Source organism: Pituophis catenifer, unplaced genomic scaffold, assembly GCF_029215685.1.
Source record: "Pituophis catenifer annectens isolate HBS135680 unplaced genomic scaffold, rPitCat1.0.hap2 SCAF_2, whole genome shotgun sequence".
NCBI lineage: Eukaryota > Metazoa > Chordata > Lepidosauria > Squamata > Colubridae > Pituophis > Pituophis catenifer.
Window position 1 is genome coordinate 277,447,418 of NW_027256882.1, and position 21,946 is coordinate 277,469,363.

A 21,946-nucleotide genomic window follows, 5' to 3' on the forward strand; every position below is an offset into this window, starting at 1 on the left:
GTACCCAGCAGTTTGGCATAGAAGACAGGCCTACTCATTTAAACTAGCTGCTTCCATTCTCTCTGAATCTACAGATGGCCAGCAAACAGGACAAGCATTGCAACCCAGGGAGACCAGCTGCACAGCTGGATTCCTTGTAGCACAGCATTGCCGGGATTTCTCAAAAACACAAGGCTATTTATACACTTTTTTGCATTTGTATTGGAAAGGGACATTTCATTTAGCTCATGCCATTGACTGAAAGAGCCACAAAAATGTGGAGATACATGCGCGGACACAGGGCGGTCTTTAGAAAATAAGCTACAGGATGGAATTGTTCTGACGTTCAAAGTCCTGCCAAGATGGTCCTGCCGAGAATAGGTTTCTAACATCTGTAGGAGGGTAGAGAAGTAGGGGCAGCCAACCCAACTCATGGGACAAAAACACTTCTCTTTTCTCCTCTTACAAAAGCCTAAGAGCTTCTGTTCTGTTTATGATAAAACCTGTTTAAAGCAGATTAATAAATATTTGTTTTTTCTGAGTCACGGGCAACGGCACAGTATTTGGAGAGCACTTTCTAAGATCCTCAACAGGAAAAGGAATACAGTGAGTTGGTAGATTATGTATATACAGTATATATAGAGTAGTTATTATACAAAAAGAGAAAAGAAACACCTCAGATTGTCCTATCTATTCTAGGTCAAGCCATAGCTTCTGCTTTATTAAATTTTGTATGACTTTGCTGACAGAAATATATGTTCCCCTTTACTATAAGCTGAGTAGCTATGTTTATTGTTGAGGACGATCAGCAGAATAGTAACTTCCTTTTCATGGGTTCTGTTTATCAGCCAGTATCTGCTGCTGGATTCAAACTAACATTGAAATTCTCCATCCCTATCATATCATAAGGAGTCACCATATCATTCTAGAATGCATACATATCTTGCAGAATTCCAGAGACATACGGTAAACCCACTTTATCTTATCAAAATATAATCAGAGATCGAGATTTCTTCTCCAACATTTTTCAGATATGTCCACAAAAGTTAGCACTTAATATTGCTGTAGGAGAAAATTATACTGAAATAACCGATTGACGATTTCATTTGAAGCTTATGCATCCTCAATCCTTACATGCAAATGCAAAGCTTTAAAATTGCATTATAAGAATTGTGGGAATATTGTAATCAAAAGCACACTTTGTATACAAACAAAATCATGCTATTAGGGGATTATGAAGCTCAACTCAAAACTAAGAAGTAGGAATTCAATACTATAATGAAGATTCCTAAACGCTTATTAAACACAAATGACAAATGATATTTACTGGATCTATCTTTCTTTACTCAAAATAATACTTAAACATATATTTTCCACTAAGAAAAAGACAGTCCAGTTTTGTTTTACCATTTTCTAAAAGGTACTTGTATAATTTAGGCCAACTTTTGTTCTGCATTTATTAACCACTGTGTGCAGCAGCTTCTGTAACAAGCCATGGTGATAATCAAAATACTGGTATGTTCTTCATAATGCCACATAATAGCAATAGCAATAGCACTTAGATTTATATATCACTTCACAGTGCTTTACAACCCTTTCTAAGTGGTTTACAGAGTCAGCATATTGCCCCCAACAATCTGGGTCCTCATTTTACCCACCTCGGAAGGATGGAAGGCTGAGTCAACCTTGAGCCGGTGAGATTTGAAGTGCCAAATTGCAGGCAACCGGCAGTCAGCAGAAGTAACCACCGAGGCGCATAAGTTACCTGAGAGACCGCCTGTCTCCAATCATGTGTGCCTATCCCATATGTTCCAGCAGAGTTGGTGGGCTCCAACAAAAATGTTGCCATCTTGTGGGACCTAGGAAGTGTGTATCCTCTGTTGTGGGCCTCAGCCTCTGAAAGTGGTCCAAAAAGCTTAGAAAACCTATCTTTAGATCTGTGCCTGGGGTTCATATTTATTTGTTTAATGGGTCTTATTTTGTTTTGTGGATTTTGTTATAAGAGCATTTTAGTCCAGGCTGCTGTTGATTTAATATTTTTAGCTGCTTTTAGTCTTTTTGACCTGTATGTACCACCCAGCGTCCATTGGAGTTGAGGAGCTAATAAATTGAAATGAACGAGCAAATGAATAAATAAATAAATAATACCATCGTGCAAATTTTGGAATACCTTATCAAGTACACAGGTCATTTCATTTCAGGCTGATTTCATAACATGCATATTATCATTTGCCCCACTTGCCCCTTTTAGAGATGTCTATGAATTATGATGCATAAAATTATGATTTTGCTGAATTTACGGACCAAATCACCAATGAAATGTTGTTTTGCTTTTAGGTGAACATGTTTGTTGAAGGTTTCCATGATGCCTTAATTCTCTATGTTCTGGCTTTACGGGAAGTTCTGAAGAATGGCTTCACAAAGAAAGATGGAGATAAGATTGTTCATCAGACATGGAACAGGACATACGAAGGTACATCCAGTCACATATTCCATGCTTTTTTATAAATAATTTTGTTTTAGTAAAAGCTGCCACTTTTTATCCTTGCTTCTTCATAGTAGAGATTATGATTCCTGGGTTTTGTTGATCAAGTCTTCTAGATAATTGAAATGAAAAGCCAATTGTTTCTGCTAATATTATGAAAGAAGATTTTGTTATTGGTTGGTTGATTGATTGATTTTGTTAGCCATTTTTAAAACATTTGTGTCATGCAAAATCTTATGTTGGCAGAATAAAGTACAAGACCAGCGCAGGAATTTAAACAATCAGTTCAGGAGCTTCAAGTACCAACAAAGTCACGGGGCTTAAAGGGAGAACAAAAGAGGTCAGACTGAAGTAGTTATCAGAGGAAAAATTCTAGATAACCTTAAGACAACAATCAGTTTCTATGGAAGGAAGTTTCTGTGAGAAGAAAACACTCTGTAGGGTTACACAGATTGAAACCAACCCTTTGAATTGGCCATGGAAACAGCCAAAACCCTGAGAGAGTTAAAATGGAGCACGTTAAAAAATAAAGCATAAGAATCTCTGAATGCTTTGTTTAGATCAATGTTTTTCAAACTTGGCAACTTGAAAATGTATGGACTTCATGCTGGCTGGGGAATTCTGGGTGTTGAAGTCGACACATCTTCAAGTTGCCAGGTTTGAAAAACACTGATTTAAATAACCTTCACCCCTCAACCTTCTACCTATTGTCCCCACTGATCTGCCTGAAATGCTGTCTCCTGCATATGATTGTAAAAAAAGGTAAAGGTTCCCCCTCGCGCATATGTGCTAGTCATTCCCGACTCTAGGGGGCGGTGCTCATCTCTGTTTCAAAGCCAAAGAGCCAGCGCTGTCCGAAGACATCTCTGTGGTCATGTAACAGGCATGACTAAATGCCAAAGGCGCACGGAACACTGTTACCTTCCCACCAAAGGTGGTCCCTATTTTTCTACTTGCATCTTTTACGTGCTTTCGAACTGCTAGATTGGCAGAATCTGGGGCAAGTAACGCGTTACGCGGCACTAGGGATTCGAACCGCTGAACTGCCGACCTTTTGATTGACAAGCTTAGCATCTTAGCCACTGAGCCACCACGTCCCCTATTATTGTATAGTCTACCAAAAATAAAGCAAGTGGATAATATTGAATTTAATCAGCATATGTAGAGAACTGCATAGACAATGCAGCTTTTAAATATGGATTGCTTAGCTCCGTTGTATTGATGTTAATAGCACCAATATCAGTAGCAAGCAGCAATATGTCCTTAATACAGTTATTTAGAAACTCTGGATTCCTCTTTTCAAGTTTTTTCAACTGTTTTCCTGTTTGTTTATTAACTTACCTCATTACATTAGTTCCTTTTTAAATTTAGTTTCTTAATCTTAAAAGCTAGGTTTGATTTTAAAAATGCTCAGATGCTATTTACCTGTTTAGTTGCAATGTTATATTTTTTTTATATTAGATTTCCAAAATTTCATTGTGCATATGGAAAGTAAGGGTTCCATTTTTTTTTTATTTCTAGTGTTTGTGCCTGGTTATTAAAACAACCACCTTAAGTCCTACAAGCCTTATTATATAAATATACAAAAACCTTAATACGGACATCCACATAGAGCTAAACTTTATAAAATAAGCAGGACATTCCTGGTAAGACCAGCAGCCCTTGTCAAATTCACCCGTCATTATGTACTGGGCAAAATTCAGTGGAAGTAGTTACAGATACGGAAATGTTTCCTTTAGATAAGAACCCAACAATGAGTTCAGAAACTGGAATGGCTTTGAAAAACATCATCAGCCATTTTCTCAGATGCTGTTACTTTTTCTTTAGGAAGAGAGCATTAAAGGAAATGCTTTACTAGAAGGGAAATATTAGATTGACAGTAGAATTGCAGTGAAATATCATTTCATCTGGTATGCATTTTGAAATGAACTTCCTATTCCACATTTCCTGGATGAGCAATTATGTAGACTGTGCTCCTCTCAAAATTGGATAATGGGCTTTTTGGAACCCAAGTTATGCAAAGAAATATGTATTTTGGGAGAAATGGTCCATGAAAAGGAATTTTCTTTTTTACATATAAAGAAAAGCACAATGTACAGTATATACAATTAAGCACATAGGAGTTTGGCATAGACTAATCTGTCTGTCTTTTATCTGGAAGAGAAAAGAAAATATCCCTTCTAAATCTTTAATTCAACATTCCTCATTCTGGCACCTTCTGGATATGCTTGGAACTACAGTTCTCATAATCCCCAGCAAGGAATTAAGAGGCATTTTAGTATGATGATATCTGGTAAATATCAGGTTACAAGTCAAGCCAAAAACTTGCGTGTATTTTTCTCCGTAAACAAGTTCAACTAATTCAGTGCCTCACATTATAAAGATTATAAAACACAGCAGATCCATTGGTTTCACTGAAAACTGCAATAGAGGGACACCTCACTAGCATATACACTACTTTAGGAATCAGTTTAGGGACACAACCAGTGGTACTAGTACAACTAGTGTAGAAGATTAGGTTATAGGAGAAACAGGGAACTGTTTAGTCAAGTGTTTCTGGATATTTGCTATCTCTTTACCTATATCTTGACAGAGTTTCTGCAAGGAAAGAAGAGAGAAAGGACCATTCCCTGTTATTTCTACAGATTTTTTTTAATGTGTCTTCAAGTCAGTGTAAATTCCTGATGACTGGCTGGATTAGTCCCTGGCATTTTCTTAGCAACATTTTCCAGAAGTGTTTTGCCATTGCCTCCATCCTAGGGTTGAGAGTATGTGCTGGTTTCATATTTAAGATGGGACTAGAACTCCTGGGCCCCTCGTTTCCAGCCTGGTGCATTATTGGCTCTCTAGTTCTACAGATAGGGATCCTTAAAATTTGTTTGACTTCAAGTAAGCAACAGTGAGTATCCTGTGAGAAATGAGATTTTTCTGAGCAAGATTTTTCATTGTAAATTAATTTCCAACGTAATTTTGTTGAAGCTTTAATAGAATATTTTTTAAAAAAATGGTTAGGAAGACAACAAAGAATTCCAACATTCGACAAGTATATTTGCTTTCCAATATGTGTAAGCTATTCAAAGCCATTTACTGCTTGCTTCTTTTAACCCAGGGCAAGGGTTTTAAGCCAGTTTCTATTAGGGAATGTCAAATAAGACTTGGTTACTTTCATTTCTACTAAAAAGCTGAAATAATTTATCCTCTTGAGAAGGCAATGTTACATATTCTAGGAATGTAGACACAATTGCAGTCTCTTGGAATGCCAGCCAGAAGGCTGCTAGGATTCCTTACCATATCAGCCTGTAAAAATTCTGCCCTCTTTATTTTATTTTTCTTGGAAACATTATATATATATATATATATATATATATATATATATATATATATATATATATTGTTCTTCAGGCATTGCAGGGCCAGTATCTATTGATGCCTCTGGAGAAAGGTTTGGAGATTTTTCTGTGGTTGCCATGACTGATCCTGAAACTGGAACACAGCAGGTGAGTAAATTGTTTCTAAATCAGCTTTGACCATGTTTATTCTCCTTTGGGTATATTGAATGAGCTCTTCGCATGGATAACAAGATGCCTAGGCTTGGGAGCTGAAGACCAACATACCTGGAGTCCATCAACTTCAGGAAAGATGTTCTAAATTATAAATTGGATTGAAATATATGCTTGTCCTGTTTCATTAAATCTTTGAATGGCATTTAGGTTCTAGAAATTTTAGGTGTAACAATCATTCTCCCTACTGAATAGGAATTTGAACTATTCCTTTCCTGCACCAAGTCCAATACTCTAGTCATGTCCCAAAGGTGCTTCAGTTTTATATTTGGTTTGGCAACAGAAATCTGCTGGGAATTTAGAAAAAGATTAAGGGCAGCAATTATGAACCCGAGAAAGATTAAGGGAGTGAATTAATTTAGCTTTTATCCAGCACGACCAACATTACAATTAAATTAACATAATTCAAACAAAACCACTTGCCTGCAAGCAAGAACTGGTGGAACCACAAAATAGACAAAATAATAGAAAACAAAGAAGCTAAAGTGCACATGACCACATTTCCAGTATTTGGCAACTGGTTCGTATATATTTATTTTTATTTGTTTATTTATGTATTAATATGTATCCCACTTTTATTATTTTTACAAATAACTCAAGGCAATGACTATACACAGTACTCTTTCCTCCTCCTATTTTCCCCTCAGCAACAACTCTGTGCGGTGGGTTGGACTGAGAGAGTGATTAGTCCAGTGTCACCCAGCTGGCGTTCATGGCTGTGGCAGGATTTGAACTTACACTCCCCTGGTTTTTAGCCTGGTGCCTTAACCACTAAACCAAACTGGTTGCAGCATCCCACAAACACATGAGTTTCTAGCAAATAAATGTCCATTTGGGAGAATGGATTTGAACTTATAACTGTGTGATTTGTTTTACAACTGTTGTAAAAACAGTCATAAAATTGGGTGCATGCCTGGACTTAATGACTGTTCCAACTTACAGCCGAAATTCCGGTACCAATTGCAGTCACGAGTAAAGGACTTTTGTTATGAAGTGTTAATATACTGTAACTCACTGGTACCTTGAAAAGGTTAGAGAGAAGAATAGGTTGACATAACCACAAGACACATTTTAAAACATAGACACCAAACTAACCATACTAATTAGCTATCTGGATATTCCAAATATGACCCTACGAAGAGTGTTTTGAGTATTGGCATTGTATAACAATGATGAATACAAAAGGAGGAATACAAAATCCTAAATCCAAAATATCACAAATATTATATTCTGTAAATAGATGTTCCACTTTGATAGTACATGATAGAAAATGGAACCAAAATAGATGCATGACATATATGTTTCATACAATTCTGTACTTTGTCACTTAACAGCTAATAATAATAATTTGGGAAGATGAAGAGAAATAGAGAAGGCAATCTACTCCCTTCCCAATGCTTTGAATTACCCTTGCAGTCTCTTGCAAGCTATAATTTAAATTACAAGTTCCTCTCTTCTTTTTTTTTTCCCAAAGGGAAAGATTAGAATCAATTTACTAAAGATCAGCATTAGGAGAAGCTTCTGAATAGTTGGAGTGGTTCAGCAGTGCATGCAGTTTGTTTAACAAGGTGGTAAATGCTATTATCCTGCCAATATTTCATCAGAAGGTGGAAGGCCACCTGGGAGGGGTGTTGTACTTGCAAGATTCTTTTCAATACTATTCCAATCAGTTTCTCCTTTCATACCCTTAGTATTTAAGGTCTGCCTAAAGTCAAATGCAGATTCCTGTTTCCTATTAGTTTACTAAGCAGGTTTTGAAACAAAAAAAAATCTGCAGTTATAGAGCCTGGCAAATTAGAACAAATCAGGTAACTATTTCCTGTTTTCAACATAATGGGGAAATAATCAGGACTGCAGTACTGAAGCCAGTACTCTCAGAGAGGGGAAGTGCATTTCTGGGTTCATGACACAAGCATCATTACATCCAAACTGTCAAGAGTCTAAGAATCTAGAAAAAATGCCATTCTGTTGAGCTTCTATTGGGGAAATAGCCCCCATTAACACAACGGAAGTCATTGCTTTCGGATGATTGTAATCTGCTACTCAAGATGTTAAAATTAGGGAAATCATTGTTATGTCACCTTGTTGACCCGCAAGTTCAGTGAATTGGTTTGATTTGGCATGGAAAAGCCCCTTTGTGCTATTATCTTATTCATATCACCTTTTGGACAGCATTTATTTTGAGGTTTGCTGCCAATACTGAAAATTTATCCTCTGAATATTTAATTGTTTTGTTTGTTCAATTTTTTCCTTCTATTCTATATTATACCCCTTCCCATTGTCATCTATTTTTGTATCCATCCTCACATTGGTTAATTATTTAATATTACAATTGTTTAATACAAATTCAACATTTTTATATAAATCAATTAGTTATAACTATCTTTTTTGTATATTAATCAATATGAACATGAATATTCCAATTATTTCCATGCAATCCAATTTCTTACAAATCAATTAATTATATTTACCAATAATAATAAACCAAATAATTTTCCCCATATATTCCTCCAAACCACAAATTTCTGCTTTCAACACAATATACAATTAATAGTATCTCAATTATTTCAATTCCCTAGTTAAATAGAGCCTTTTTTTCTTTTGTGTTTTAAAATCTTGAACTCTCCTCTTTTGCCCTAAATTTCCCATTGTTTGCACCTACCTTTTTTGGTGAGGAAAAAGAAAATCTCTCTCTGTCTCATTTTGTCACGTTGGAGCAAAGAGCCTGCTTTACTTTCAGTTTCGTTTTTTCAGCATAGCTAGGGAAAAAAAAAATCTGCTCCAGCACTCTTTGCAGCAAGCAAGAGAGCCCTGTGCAAAACAGCTGAGAGCAAATCAGCTGAGAGTCGGGAGGCCAATCTGATCAACTTGTGCTAATTAACCTATGCTGAAGCTGAAAGGGACTGTTTTTTCTTGCTGTTTGCTTGCAAGAAGGTAACTGCTGCGAGGCACAGGCCAAAGGATGGGGGCCAGTGGGTGGGCAGGGCTACATTTGGTGTATACCCCCCTTTTGGGGGGTAAAAAAGGTGCATCTTATACTCTGAAAAATACGGTAAATTTATATACCCTCATCTCACTGTTTGGGGCAGCTTGCAATATCACAAAAATAGAGATATAAAAGCCATTATAAATATAAAAAAGGATTAAAATTGCAAAAGATTAAATGGTCCCTCATCTGTCCCTGCACCAACCACCTCCAGGCTACAACTTCTCCATCAGAGCCCCACACCAACCAGCAGAGCCAGGCTTCAAGGCTTTTCCTAAAGGCCAGAAGGGTGAGGGCAAATCTTACCTCCAGGGACAAGATTTTCCAGAGAATGGGGGCCATGCCAGAAAAGGCTCTTCTCTAGACCCTGCTAGCCAAAATACCTTGGCTGATAGGGTCTGCAGTAGGTGGGATGTGCCGTAGGCCCTTTCTGTCTGAACAAGTGGGACAGACCAATCCCATGGGGCAAGATGGTTCCTCAGATTTCCTGGACCCATACCATAAAGAATTTTCTGCAGAAAATATTTTTGCTTTTATATTATTTATTTATTTATTTATTCAATTTGTATACCGCCCTTCTCCTAGTGGACTCAGGGCGGTGCACAGCCAAAACTAAAACACATACCAATACAAAATTTTAAATTTTAAAAGAATTTAATGACTTTGGCCCCAAAATTTAAAACATTCAAACTAAAAGCCATTGACAATTTAAAAAATTAAAAAAGCTAGAAAAGGGGGGGGGGGTGTTTCACGCCAGCCCTGCTTGATGGAAAAGAAAAGTTTTTAGGGCACGGCGAAAGATCCAGAGATCCGATATCCTTCGTATCTCCGGCGGCAAATCGTTCCAGAGGGCAGGAGCTGCCACAGAGAAGGCCCTGATATCTCGTTATCAGGGTCCTGTAGAAGTATTTTCTGATTATACTTTGTGTCTGCAAGGATTTTTTTTTCCCGATATTTCTTTATCACAAAGGAACATAGTGGCTTGTGTGGTTAGGACACTGGGTTGGAAGTTAGTAAGCCTGCGTTCAAGACCCAAGTACTGCCATTGGGCGGGGTTGAGCTCCCGCCCTTCACTCCAGTTCCTGCCGGGGACATGAAAGGAGTCTCCAACTGGGCGTCTCCAAGGCAACAGTGATGTCACCAGCTAATCCTTTCAACCCAGAAGTGCCTTGCTGCTTCTGACAGGAATGCTATATCATGGGTCCCCAACCCCATAGTGGCCGCGGCCTGTTTGAAACCGGGCCGTGGGAGAAATGGACAAGCGTGTGTATGTTAAGCTCCACTCGGGCAAACGGAAGGCACTCACGTTCACACGCAAAGCTTCATTCGTGCAAATGGAGCTTTGTGCGCAAGCACAAGCGCCCTCTGCTCAAACACCCTGTGCTCGCCCGAGTGGAGCTTCATGTGCAAACGCAAGGGCCTGCCACTCATGTAAGTAGATCTTCACACATGAGCTCAAACACCCTCCGCTCCCGGGCAAAGCTCCATTTGTGCAAGTGGAAGGCACACACGTGCGCCACTCACACAAAGGGAGCTGCGCATGTGCGCCTGCCACTTCCACACACCACCCAGCGCCACACCAGGCTGCCAAGATGGAAAAGTTAGGGAACGCTGTGCTATGTTATGCTATTTCTCTATCACATGCCAGCCTTCCTGACTGCCCACACTTCCTGATTGAAAGAAATCCCAGATAAGAGTTCCTTCACTGATTCTTTCTCCAGGGCTTCACTGGAAAACGGGAAGTTTGTACTGGGGAGATATGTTTGACGAGTGAAAGACAGATACCCTTAATTACTAACACAATCCAAACCCTGCCCCAAATTTAAGAGAATTTTGCCTCTGCTTTATCAAGTAAGCAAACCTTTTCCATCAAGTTGATTGAGAAACGTTAACAAAACAACGGAGTAATAAAATATTAAAATGGAAGATGTCAGAAGAGAAACTATAAAGATAGTAAAAAGTCCAGAGGTCATCTGAGGAAAGACCAAAGAATTCAGCATCTTAAGCCAGAGTTTAAAAAAAATATATCCATGAACAAAAAGGATTATATTGATTTCATTCTCTGCAGATGTTCCTGTTCAGCTCTCTTTTCGGGCAGAAACAATCACTGCAGAGCTAACAATCATTTGTTAACTTTGTTTGTCTGTACAAACTTCTCTCTTTTCAGATTCTGCTTACTTTCCCTTTTGAGTGGACATAATTCATTTTACTATGTTTGCCCCATCCCTGATTTATAATATTCCCCCCTTTTTGATGATGCTAGTGGCAGTATTTATTTACTTGGGAGATTCCTTCCCATCGCTCATGAAAAGTTTATTTCCTAAGTGGAACAATGCCAAAGGAACTTAGGCTTTTATCTGATCACTTGATGTTTACAACAAGGTTACTCTGGCTTCTTGTAAAAAAATAAAAAAAAAATAGCCAAGGCACATGATAAAAAATCTTGACAACTATACACAAATAGCCAAAATGTCTCAGATTGTAATGACACCCTGATAGTTCCTATGTTACAGCTGCAGGAAGCTACTTTGCATGTGGATTCACAAACACAGATGGGTTGCAAATGTGATTTATTCTTAAGGTTTGTATAATTTCAGCAACTTGGTTTTGCACCAAACAAATCTTAGAAGTTTTGGAACAGGCTAGAATTGTTGTTGTTGCTGTCGTTACTTTTACCATGGTTAAGCTCTTGCAGAAGCTCAGTTCAGTTTTCTCGGGATAATTTTTCCCATTATAAGATAGAGCGAAGGAATTACATGGTTTACCAACTCTGTCCTCAGTCAGTAAATCTTAGAATCCTTAATGCTCTTTACTAGATTTCTGATGTAGATGTGCAATAGGATGGATGGATGGAGAGAGAGAGACAGAGAGATGATAGATAGATAGATAGATAGATAGATAGATAGATAGATAGATAGATAGATAGATAGATAGGCAGGCAGGCAGGCAGGCAGGCAGACAGGCAGACAGAAGAGAGAGATATATACTGTTCTCTTGATCTAGCAGGACATTGTTTTCATTTTGCGATATTGTTTTTATATACAGGTAATTGGAAACTATTATGGAAAACAGGGACGACTTGAAATAATTCCAAGTGCAAATTACCTCTGGGAGCAAAGACTGAAAACAGATGATAGCCGAGGATTGGAGCACACGAGCAATGCAGCCTGCAAATCATGTAAGTTAAGTGAGGTTAATGTATGGGTTTTAGGCCTAATGAAACTAAGCTGATAATCTATGCATTTACCTCTGTATTCATATATGTGTGTGTGTGTGTGTGTGTGTGTGTGTGTGTGTGTATACACACACACATATATATTTATACACACACACACAGTAAAACCTCTGACCACGACCAAATCGGGTTCCAACCCAAAAATTCACAATTTTTTTTCCGCAGCCGATTTCCCCTTCTGTGCCATTTTTTTTATAAGCGCCAACATTCTGCCTATCAAGTATTCATCTGGATAGTGTCCTTAGCTTGGTCAGCTTCAGCACATTAGTTCGCTCTCTGGTTTTGAGGTTGGGACTGGTTGGGGCTAGAAAATAGCTTCTAAAGAACAGCTCATCGCTGGAGGGAGCAGCAATTAGAAATGCAGGCAAAACACCGAAGATCACTTCGTTCGAGTTGGGTCTGAAAAACAGCTTCAAAAGCACAGCTGATCATTGGAGGGAGCTCCAGTGACTAAAGCAGGCAAAGCGCGGAAGGGGTAAGAGAAAGCAGCAGCTGTTCCGGGTAGCCATTTTGGGCACCGCGCGTCGCATTTTCAGCGTCCAAACACATCGCGTTTTCGGGCGGCAATCGGTGGCGATGCACTTTGGTGATCCCCGCAGCCTTGAAGGGCTCTCAAACAGAGCGTTTGGAGGCTGAAAACGTGACGCACAGAGCCCAAAAACACAAGTCATTGTCGGTGGCAATCTCTGCAGGCAGGAAGAGGTTGCACGGAGGCCAAAGAGTGAGGGCCGGCAGGTGGGCGGGTTTACATTTGGAGTATAAGACGCACCCAAATTTTCAGCCTCTTTTAGGAGGGAAAAAAGTACGTCATATATATATATATATATATATATATATATATATATATATATATATATATATATATATATATATATATATATATATATATATATATATGTGATATTTTTGTAATCAGGGTTTTTTATATATATATATAAATGGCCATGGTGGCATAAAGTTTAACAACTTTATCTACATATTACAAAAATATCATACATTTAAGCCTATGAATTAAAAAGAATATGTGTGTGTGTGTGTGTGTGTGTGTGTGTGTGTGTGTGTGTGTGTGTGTGTGTGTGTGTATAGTTAATATTTCGGGTTTCTTCCCATGTAATTGTGTAATTATTATATAATTTAATTATATACACATATATATATATATATATATACTGTATATATAAATCCCCAAGAAACATTTTCCACAGACATCTAATGTCACAATTGTTACATCATGAAACAAAATGTGTAGAAGGCAAATGAACACTTAGGAATATTAGTAGTTTTTCTCCACTGTTATTCCAATAACTGGAGGTCAGACCATTAAAAATAAAGCAAGTTGTGCATTAGAACAACCAGCCAGAGGCCAGGCATGGACTAGTCCTGAGTTTATCAGGCAGAAGTGCATCTTATCTGCTTAAGGCTGTGTTTACTCAGGCACAGCTACCAGAAGGCAGCTAAAGTGATAGCAATGCCTTTTATCATTTTAGACAAGCAAACTCTTCCCTTCTGATGGAAATAGCAGGAATAAGAGGAGACCTCTCTAAAGGGATGACCTACTACCGTGTTTCCCCGAAAATAAGACCCTGTCATACTTTTTTCCACTGAAAAAGGCACCAGGTCTTATTTTTGGGAGGGGGGAAATTTAGTCCACTGACTTCACCTCACCTGTGTGTGTCACCCCCAGCCTCCTTTTTGCTGTCAGGGGCCTTCAGAAACTTCTTCTGTGGCCCGCAAGGAAGGCCGGCAAGGCTTTCCTGAAGGCCTCTGTAGCCAATAACAGAGCTCCAAATTGATCTGGAGCTCTGTTATCAGCTGCAGAGGCCTTCAGGAAAGCCTTGCCGGCCTTGCAGAAGAAATGGGCTGGCAAGGCAGGTGTCGGGGTGTGCGAGGCCTGGCTGCAGCTGTCTAAAAGTAAGTAGTAAGGCAGCTCCACCCCCACATCCCCACCCTAGCTTAATTTTTGCCTATGAACCCTAGAGTGGGAGAGGTCTTAATTAGGGCTTATTTTGGGGATAAGGCTTATATTCGGCGCACATGTAAAAATCAAGCTAGGACTTGTTTTCAGGGTAGGTCGTATTTTCGGAGAAACACGGTATTCATAAATTTAGGTAGGTTAACTGTTTAATTTAATAGGTATATGTGTGAGTTTTTTTTTTTAATTTGATTTATATGCCGCCCTTCCCCGGAGACTCAGGGCGGTTTACAGTGCGTTAAGCAATAGCCTTCATACTTTTGTATATTTATACAAAGTCAGCTTATTGCCCCCACAAACTGGGTCCTCAATTTACCTACTTTAGAAAGGATGGAAGGCTGAGTCAACCTTGAGCCTGGCGAGATTCGATCTTACTTTAATTGCAGACAGCTGGTGTTAAATTACAGTGCTCTGTCTGTTGAACTATCCAGGCTCCCTGTCCCTGAGTTAGTGGAACTGTACAAGAAGATATTCTGTGGATACAAAAACTGTTTGTAAATATCCTAAAATAATTCACTAAGGCTTACAAACCTACATATGAGGACCCGGATTGTGGGGGCAATAAGGACATCTATACATGTCCTTCAAGCCAGCAACAGGAGCTTCAGCAAGCTGACATGTACAACAGAAGTGGTACAAAAAGAAAGGGGTTAGTTGTTTTTATAACTTTGTATAAAAAGAACACCGCTTTGGGCGGGGGGGAAAGCCCTACTAAGCAGATATATACAAAAGTATGAAGGCTATTGCTTAACGCATTGTAAGCCGCCCTGAGTCTCCGGAGAAGGGCGGCATATAAATCGAACCAATAAATAAATAATAGATAAATATTTCAGAATAGGAAATATGCTTATGTTAAAATAAGTCATTTCTCCATTAAAGTGGTCAGGGACTTTCACTGATTTGGGAAGGGGATCGTGTGCTAACAATGAATCCAAAATAAACTCAATTCATAAAAGAAGAGTGTGAATCTAAAGAAAAAAGAACATTTCAACCTCAGCTAAAAACTAAGCTTCAAACAAATCAGTTACAGATTGAATCTATAATTCAATCATTCTGCAAGATTTTGTTGTTAAGGGATTCCTTTGATTTCTGTTTGTTTTTCAAGCAGGTGGCGTAGGAGAATCAGCAGTTACTGGAATAGTTGTAGGTGCCTTGCTAGGAGCAGGATTGTTGATGGCCTTCTACATTTTCAGGTGAGTTTAATTTTAACACCTAGTATCTTTGAATGGCTGTCTCATTTCTCCTCCCAAAGAAAGCAATAGGAGAAAGTCTGCAGTCTGGCAGGTTGGGTTCCATCAGATAGAGAAGGTTCATGAACTGATCCAAACACTCTCCAAAATGGTATGGTAGTTAAAAAGACATTTATTCAAAGTCAGCCTTGTTAAATGATTCCTCAGCAGTTGGAAACCAGAAGTGAAATCAACATGGCAAATCAAGCTGGCTGTCACCTTTAAAGTCTTTCATGGCTTGGAACCGGGTTACCTGAGGGGACGGTCTTCTCCCAGTTGTTTACCTGTCCAATTCAATCAGGCAGGTTGGACACCTGTTGAAGGCCCCATCAGCCAAGAAATGGCAACTGGAGGGGACCAGGAGGAATATCCTTCTCCTCCATAGCGCCTGTCCTCTTGAACATTCTCCCTCCAGAGATTAGGATGGCCCCAATCCTGTTGGCCTTTTGGAAGGTTCATGGGCCTCAAATCCTGAATATACTGTATGAAGAGTCCCATTTCCTGGTTATGCTAACATTTATGGATTATAATAATTCTCTGATGCTATATGCATTTAATTCTTCTTTTTGCATTGTGATTGCAAGTAGATTTTAGTCAGTTCAACGACTGTTTGCTGGCCAGAGTCACTTGCTTGAGATGGATAGCCATTCAAAGTAAATGAGTGAACGAATAAATAAATGTATTTATTTATAAAATTTATTGGCTATACATTTTACCATAGGGTAAAACTCTTGGTGGCTTACAGTTACGTATAAATAAAACATAAATAGTTAAAAATAAACATTAAAACCAAAGACACATGGGGAGGATGGGGCCGGGGGGGGGGGGAGGAAGGATCTGTTATTATTCAATTAACCACCTCCATTGCCCTGTGGCCCCAAGCCGACTGACACAGCCAGATTTTTAGGCCCTTACGAAAAGATAGGGTTGGGCCAACCTCACATCGGGGGGGGGGAATGTTCCAGGGGGCAGGAGCAACAGCAGAGAAGGCCCTCTTCCTGGACCCCGCCAGCTGGAATAATCGGGCTGACGGGACCCACAGCATGCCTCCTCTGCTGGCATGAGTGGTACAGGCCAAACCCAATAGGAGACAGTCCCTCAAGTAAGCTGGATTCATGCCATGAAGGGCTTTAAAGCTAATCACCAACACCTTGAATGGGACTAATAACCAATGAAGCTAACGAAGCAGTGGTGTTACAGGGGGCATTCTTGGGGTCCCCAAAACTATCCATGCTGCTGCACTCTGCAGCAGCTGTAGCTTCCGAATGCTCTTCAAGAGTAGCCCTATGTACAGTGCAGGGGTGGGTTCTACTTACCTTTACTACCGGTTCGCATGCGCAGATCACCGATGATGACATCCGGGGTGATGATGGGGGCCTCCCGCCAGTTTTACTACTGGTTCTTGCGAACCAGCCCTCCCAAGCTCCATTTTCACTGGCAGAGGGTTGCAGGAGGTCGTGGCAGCCGAAAACAAAGCTTGAGAGCCCGTTCTCGCTGGCAGAAGCACCACAGCAGTGGTGGGTTCCTCCCGGTCTGGTTCGGCCAAGCCGGTAGCGGTGACAATATGACGTCACCGAACCGGTTCTCACCCCCCCCACCCCCCCACGTTATTCTTACCTTTTATTTGGTCCCACCCCCAATCTATTGCTGCCTCCTGAGTCCCAGCTGATGACTAGAGGGAAAAAAACTGTTTAAACTCTTGCCGCGGGGCTTCAAAGGGCCGTCCTACAGCTGATCAGTGTTGAAAGCAAACAAATGAGTCGGGTCGTAAGTGTGAGGACTGGTCGTAAGTGCGAGGACCTTCCAGAAATGACTGACCAGCTAGCCATGCCCACCTAGTCACATGACCTCCAAGCCACACCCACAAAATAAGCCACGCCCACATAACCGGTAGTAAAAAAAATTAGAACCCACCCCTGCACCGCAGGCCAGTCCTTTGCTGTTTCCAGGGCGGCCCCGTTGGCCAGATCTAAGTACCGCGCGGGCCGGATCTGTCCCCTGGGCCTTGAGTTTGACACCCCTGATGTAACTGATTATGCCAAAACCAGATGTTCTTTTGTAGTGGGAGTTTTCTTTCTTATCTCAAATTGCTGAAGGAATCATTGTTACTTTCTGCCACTCAGGAAAAAGTACAAAATAACCATTGAAAGAAGAAATCAGCTGGAAGAGTACAACATCGGCAAGCACCGACAGTTACGAGAAGACTCCATCAGGTCTCACTTTTCTGCTGCATGAAATAGAAAAGAATTGCTCTTGTGGGGAATACCTGTAGACAAATGGACGCTACCAAAGACTGCCACTGAAAAAAAAAAAAAGTGCGTTAAGGACTCCACCTTTTAAAAGTAGAGTCGCTTGTCTTATTTTTTTTTTTTTTTTCCAGAAACTCAGGAATGATTTACTAGCCACATTATGCCACATGGCCTTTTTTTAATCTCATGGAAAGATGAATGATTAAAAGAAAAGATACCCGTTTTTTCACGACAAGACATTATTAATACTTTGTGGATATCTCAAGGCAGATCTGGGGTCTTGAGGATGTAAACGTTCCTTCATGAGGCCTTGTGAATGTCAGGTGATTCTTTACTACATCACACACCAGATGCTTAAGTGCTTTCATAGACAAAGGGGCAGCTTCACATAGGGGACAAAATACGTTCTGGATTGAATGGTGGAGACGGGATGGAGAAAAAAGAGTGTGTAGCTTGTTCAGTGCAATATAATTTTGGAAAACAAACAATCATGCATCTCATCAACAGTGGAAGAAAATGAGGGTTTAATACTGAACACCAGTTTACGTCTCACATTAGTTTTGAAATTGTTCCGTAGTGATTCCTGGGAATATTCTCTCACTACTCTATTATTAATATAAGAAAGAGAGCTGTATCCATGGGAAGGGAAAATTCTTTTTCAAATAAATTCCACTTCACCCTGAATTTTTATTTTGAGGAAGTTTCCCCACCCACATTACTTCCACATCCAGGGGAAATGCTTCCTGACTTTAGATCCATCGTCTCCAGCTTGTTGCCCTCCAGATGTCTGAGTGTCAGCTCCCTAAATTTTCAGCATCGTAACCTGACACTGAGGCTGTAGCTCCCTAAATTTTCAGCATCGCTGTTAGGAATCTGACCAATTATAATCATACTTTGAGAGCCAGCATAGAACAGTGGTTTAGACATGGCCTAGGATCTGAAAGACTCCAGTTCAAATCCATCCCTGGATCTCTTTGAATGACTTTGCACAATTTTCTTTCGGTTCAACCTGCCCCGTTAAGATTTTGCCATATGGATAAAATTAGAGGAATCAATATTAAATATCACTAAGATCTGACAAATGATAAATTCATAATCTGGCTGACAGGGTAGGTTATTTTAGAAATTTGGTATAAGGTTCACACAAAAGGGTTTTGGAGGAAAGAGATGCAGTTTTAGGCCAGCTGTATACATAAGTTAACATAAAGGCATAAAGTGGTGGAATCCTGAAGGTCGGGTTTTCTACTTCAGAATGCAAATGACCTGAATATTTTCCTAGATAGGAAAAAAAGTTAAGGTATTTTGAAATATTTCAGAGAAGATAGTTCTAGCTCAGGGATGTCAAACTCAAGGCCTGGGGGCCAGATCCGGCCTGCAGGGTACTTAGATCTGGCCCGTGAGGCCACTCTGGAAACAGGAAAGGACCGGCCCGCGATGCCTCTGCCAGTGAAAACAGAGCTTGGGAGGGCCATGCGTGGCCCTCCCAGAGTCTGTTTTCAGCCACGACGACCTCCTGCATGACCCCCTCCCCAGCTCTGTTTTCACTGGCAGAGAGCTGCTGGAGGCTGTTACGGCCGAAAATGGAGCTCAGGGGCCTATTTTTGCTGGCAGAGTGCTCAGGCCACAACAGGCACACACACACACACCCGACAAATGACGTCAAACTGACCATGCCCACCCTGCCCCCTGAGGTCAAATACAACACTGATGCGGCCCTCAATGAAATCAAGTTTGACATCCCTGTTCTAGCTAATCCTCTCAGTGGTGGATTAGTGGGTGTGAACTGGATTTCTATAAAGTATTTAAAGATTGAAAGAATCCAGCAGGTTCAACCATCTGGATGCCTATCTCATATACTTGATATGTAAATCAGATTTTACAGCTGCTGTTGACTCAAATCAAAATCTCTGCCTCTAATCAAAGTGCATGCTGCTCTCTACACAAATAGTTGTCGACTTACGACCATTTGTTTAGTGACCGTTGGAAGTTACAACGGCACTGAAAACACTGACTTACCACCATTTTTCTGATGGTTGTTGCAGCATCCCCGAGGTCACTGATCAAAATTCAGGTGCTTGGCTACTGGCAAGGATTGTTGATGGTTGCAAATCACCTTCTGCTACCTTCCGACAAGCAAAATCAGCAGAGAAGTCAGATTCACTTACCAACCATGTTACTAACTTAACTTCAATGATTCACTTAACAACCGTGGCAAGAAAGATTGTAAATGGGGCAAAAGTCACTTAACAGCTGTCTTGCTTGGCAATGGAAATTTTGGCCTCAGTTGTAGTTGTAAATTGAGGATTACCTGTGTGGGCATGCTTGATATAAATGGACACACATATGCACACACAGTTGGAAATTCAGGTGAAATTCTTCTCTGAATGGTGTTGGTCCTTATGTCTATAATTGCCACTACTGAAATTTAAACTAATGAGAAAAGGGGCCCTCGGTGAATGTAAAATGACAGCAAACCCCACTCCTTAATAGCACTGATGATGTTTCCTAGTGTGGTGAATAAAACGTCTGCAAGGAAACAACCAAGCTTTGAGAGCACCAACAACTCCTCATTTCAACCCTGAGCTACAAATATTTTTCTCTAGTGCAACTAATGAGATGCTTGGCCCCCACAGTTGTGTCCCGTGTTTCAGGGTTCCAAGTAACTTACCCACAGCAAACAAAATTCCGAGGCAGGTAGATTCCTCAAAGAATGAATTTATTTGATATGTCATATTGGCACAGGCTGGTGACAACTGACCCTGAAGGTTCCTGCAGTTTTCACCTAATTAAAAGTAAAAATTTTCGTCCTCCCCAAACAATTAGTCACATGGTCCAATCAAGGCACTGTCTGGTTGCTTAGTGACATCACTCCTCCTTCCTCTGACCAGGTGTGAGAATGTCCTTGGTTCCCAAGAGAAAGTATTTTATTTTGGCTACAAAATGCCAGCTATCTCTAATCCCCACCTCCCTATCCCTCAGCTCCAGTGTGGCAACACTGAAGCTCCAAGATGGCTTTGGTCAGCTCAGCTTCACAGTTGACACTATGCAGCTCTGAGAATCCTGATGTCTCCCCCTCCCCAAAGAAGCTGGTTTTCAAAACCAGGCTGTCACTCAAATGTTCCATTGAAAACTGTGGTACTTACTTATGAGGAAAACAAGTGTAGAGTCAGGTTGCAATACAACATCTACCCTCTACAGTTTTTCCTAGGATGCAAATACCCAACTGCCAACTTGGAGCCTTGGGTGCAGCCCAAACTTTGTAAATATCACATGGCAGAATAGTTTTGTACAGCAATGGAAGTCACAAATACTTGGTTGTATAAAAATGATATTCACATTTTATTTTTAGGTATTCCTATATTTTTCTATTAGGGTTATCTATTTGGGATATCTGTTCCATTTTGGAAAAGATATCTCTTTGGGATCTCTGCTTATGTTGGAAAATCAAATGAAGAGCATGTTTGAAAAGTTTTTTTTTTTTAAAGTCTGAATATTCATGAGCAGAGAATTTAGATTCAACAAAAGTCTAAACTTTTATATCAGCATGGTGGTAGGCTGATCTTCCACCCTTTCCCTTCTTTCTGTCCACAGTGGCAATGCATAAGAATTGAAAGTTGATGCTCATACCTTGAATAGAAAAAAAGTTCAGGCTTACACAGGAGTCTGTTTGCCTTTATTTACAAAAACATGCACAGAGAAACAATAAATTCTGTTTTTTTAAAAAATCCCTTGGATTAGGTTTTCCATCTACTGCTCTAAAATTTCAATCTTTGTGCTTCAGTTCAACTGAACATTGAGGAAATTCTTTTATCCAGCTGAAATGAAAGTGATCCTAAATATGCATTACATTGTAGTCCAAATAATACATACAGCGCTCAGACAAGTATATTGAAAATTAATTTAAGAATTAAGTAATTATCTAGTAGTTGCCTGATTCAAGAGAAAAACAAGAGAGAAAATCACTTTTGGGGCACGTGTCATTGAACCAGTAGCTTTTAGTGAAAATGGTCAAGTGTTCCTAATTTCATAGAAATTTCCAGAATATTCAGTCACTTTTACTAGTAGACATTGGATTAATTCAATGTAATCCATGCAGAACTCTTACCAACCTTAAGAAAATCCATTTCTGAGGAAACATGCATTGAATTGCACTATTAAATACTGTATATACAATTTTCCTCTTTGGTATGCCTTAGAACCAGCTCTGAGACATGAAATTCAAGAGAATCTTCCCCAAAGTAGTTAATAGGA

At 39.9% G+C, this 21,946-nt stretch overlaps 1 protein-coding gene across 1 annotated transcript in view; it reads left to right on the forward strand.

The window, feature by feature from the left end:
• Window positions 1-18,235, forward strand: part of NPR3 (natriuretic peptide receptor 3) — a 72,909-nt gene extending 54,674 nt beyond the window's left edge. The window contains exons 4-8 of the mRNA XM_070938911.1: window positions 2,317-2,452; window positions 5,867-5,961; window positions 12,056-12,188; window positions 15,326-15,410; window positions 17,570-18,235. Of these exons, the coding sequence (XP_070795012.1) occupies window positions 2,317-2,452; window positions 5,867-5,961; window positions 12,056-12,188; window positions 15,326-15,410; window positions 17,570-17,681 (561 nt within the window). The 3' untranslated portion in view covers window positions 17,682-18,235. The remainder of the gene's footprint in view (window positions 1-2,316; window positions 2,453-5,866; window positions 5,962-12,055; window positions 12,189-15,325; window positions 15,411-17,569) is intronic.
• The last annotated feature ends 3,711 nt before the right edge of the window (window positions 18,236-21,946 follow it).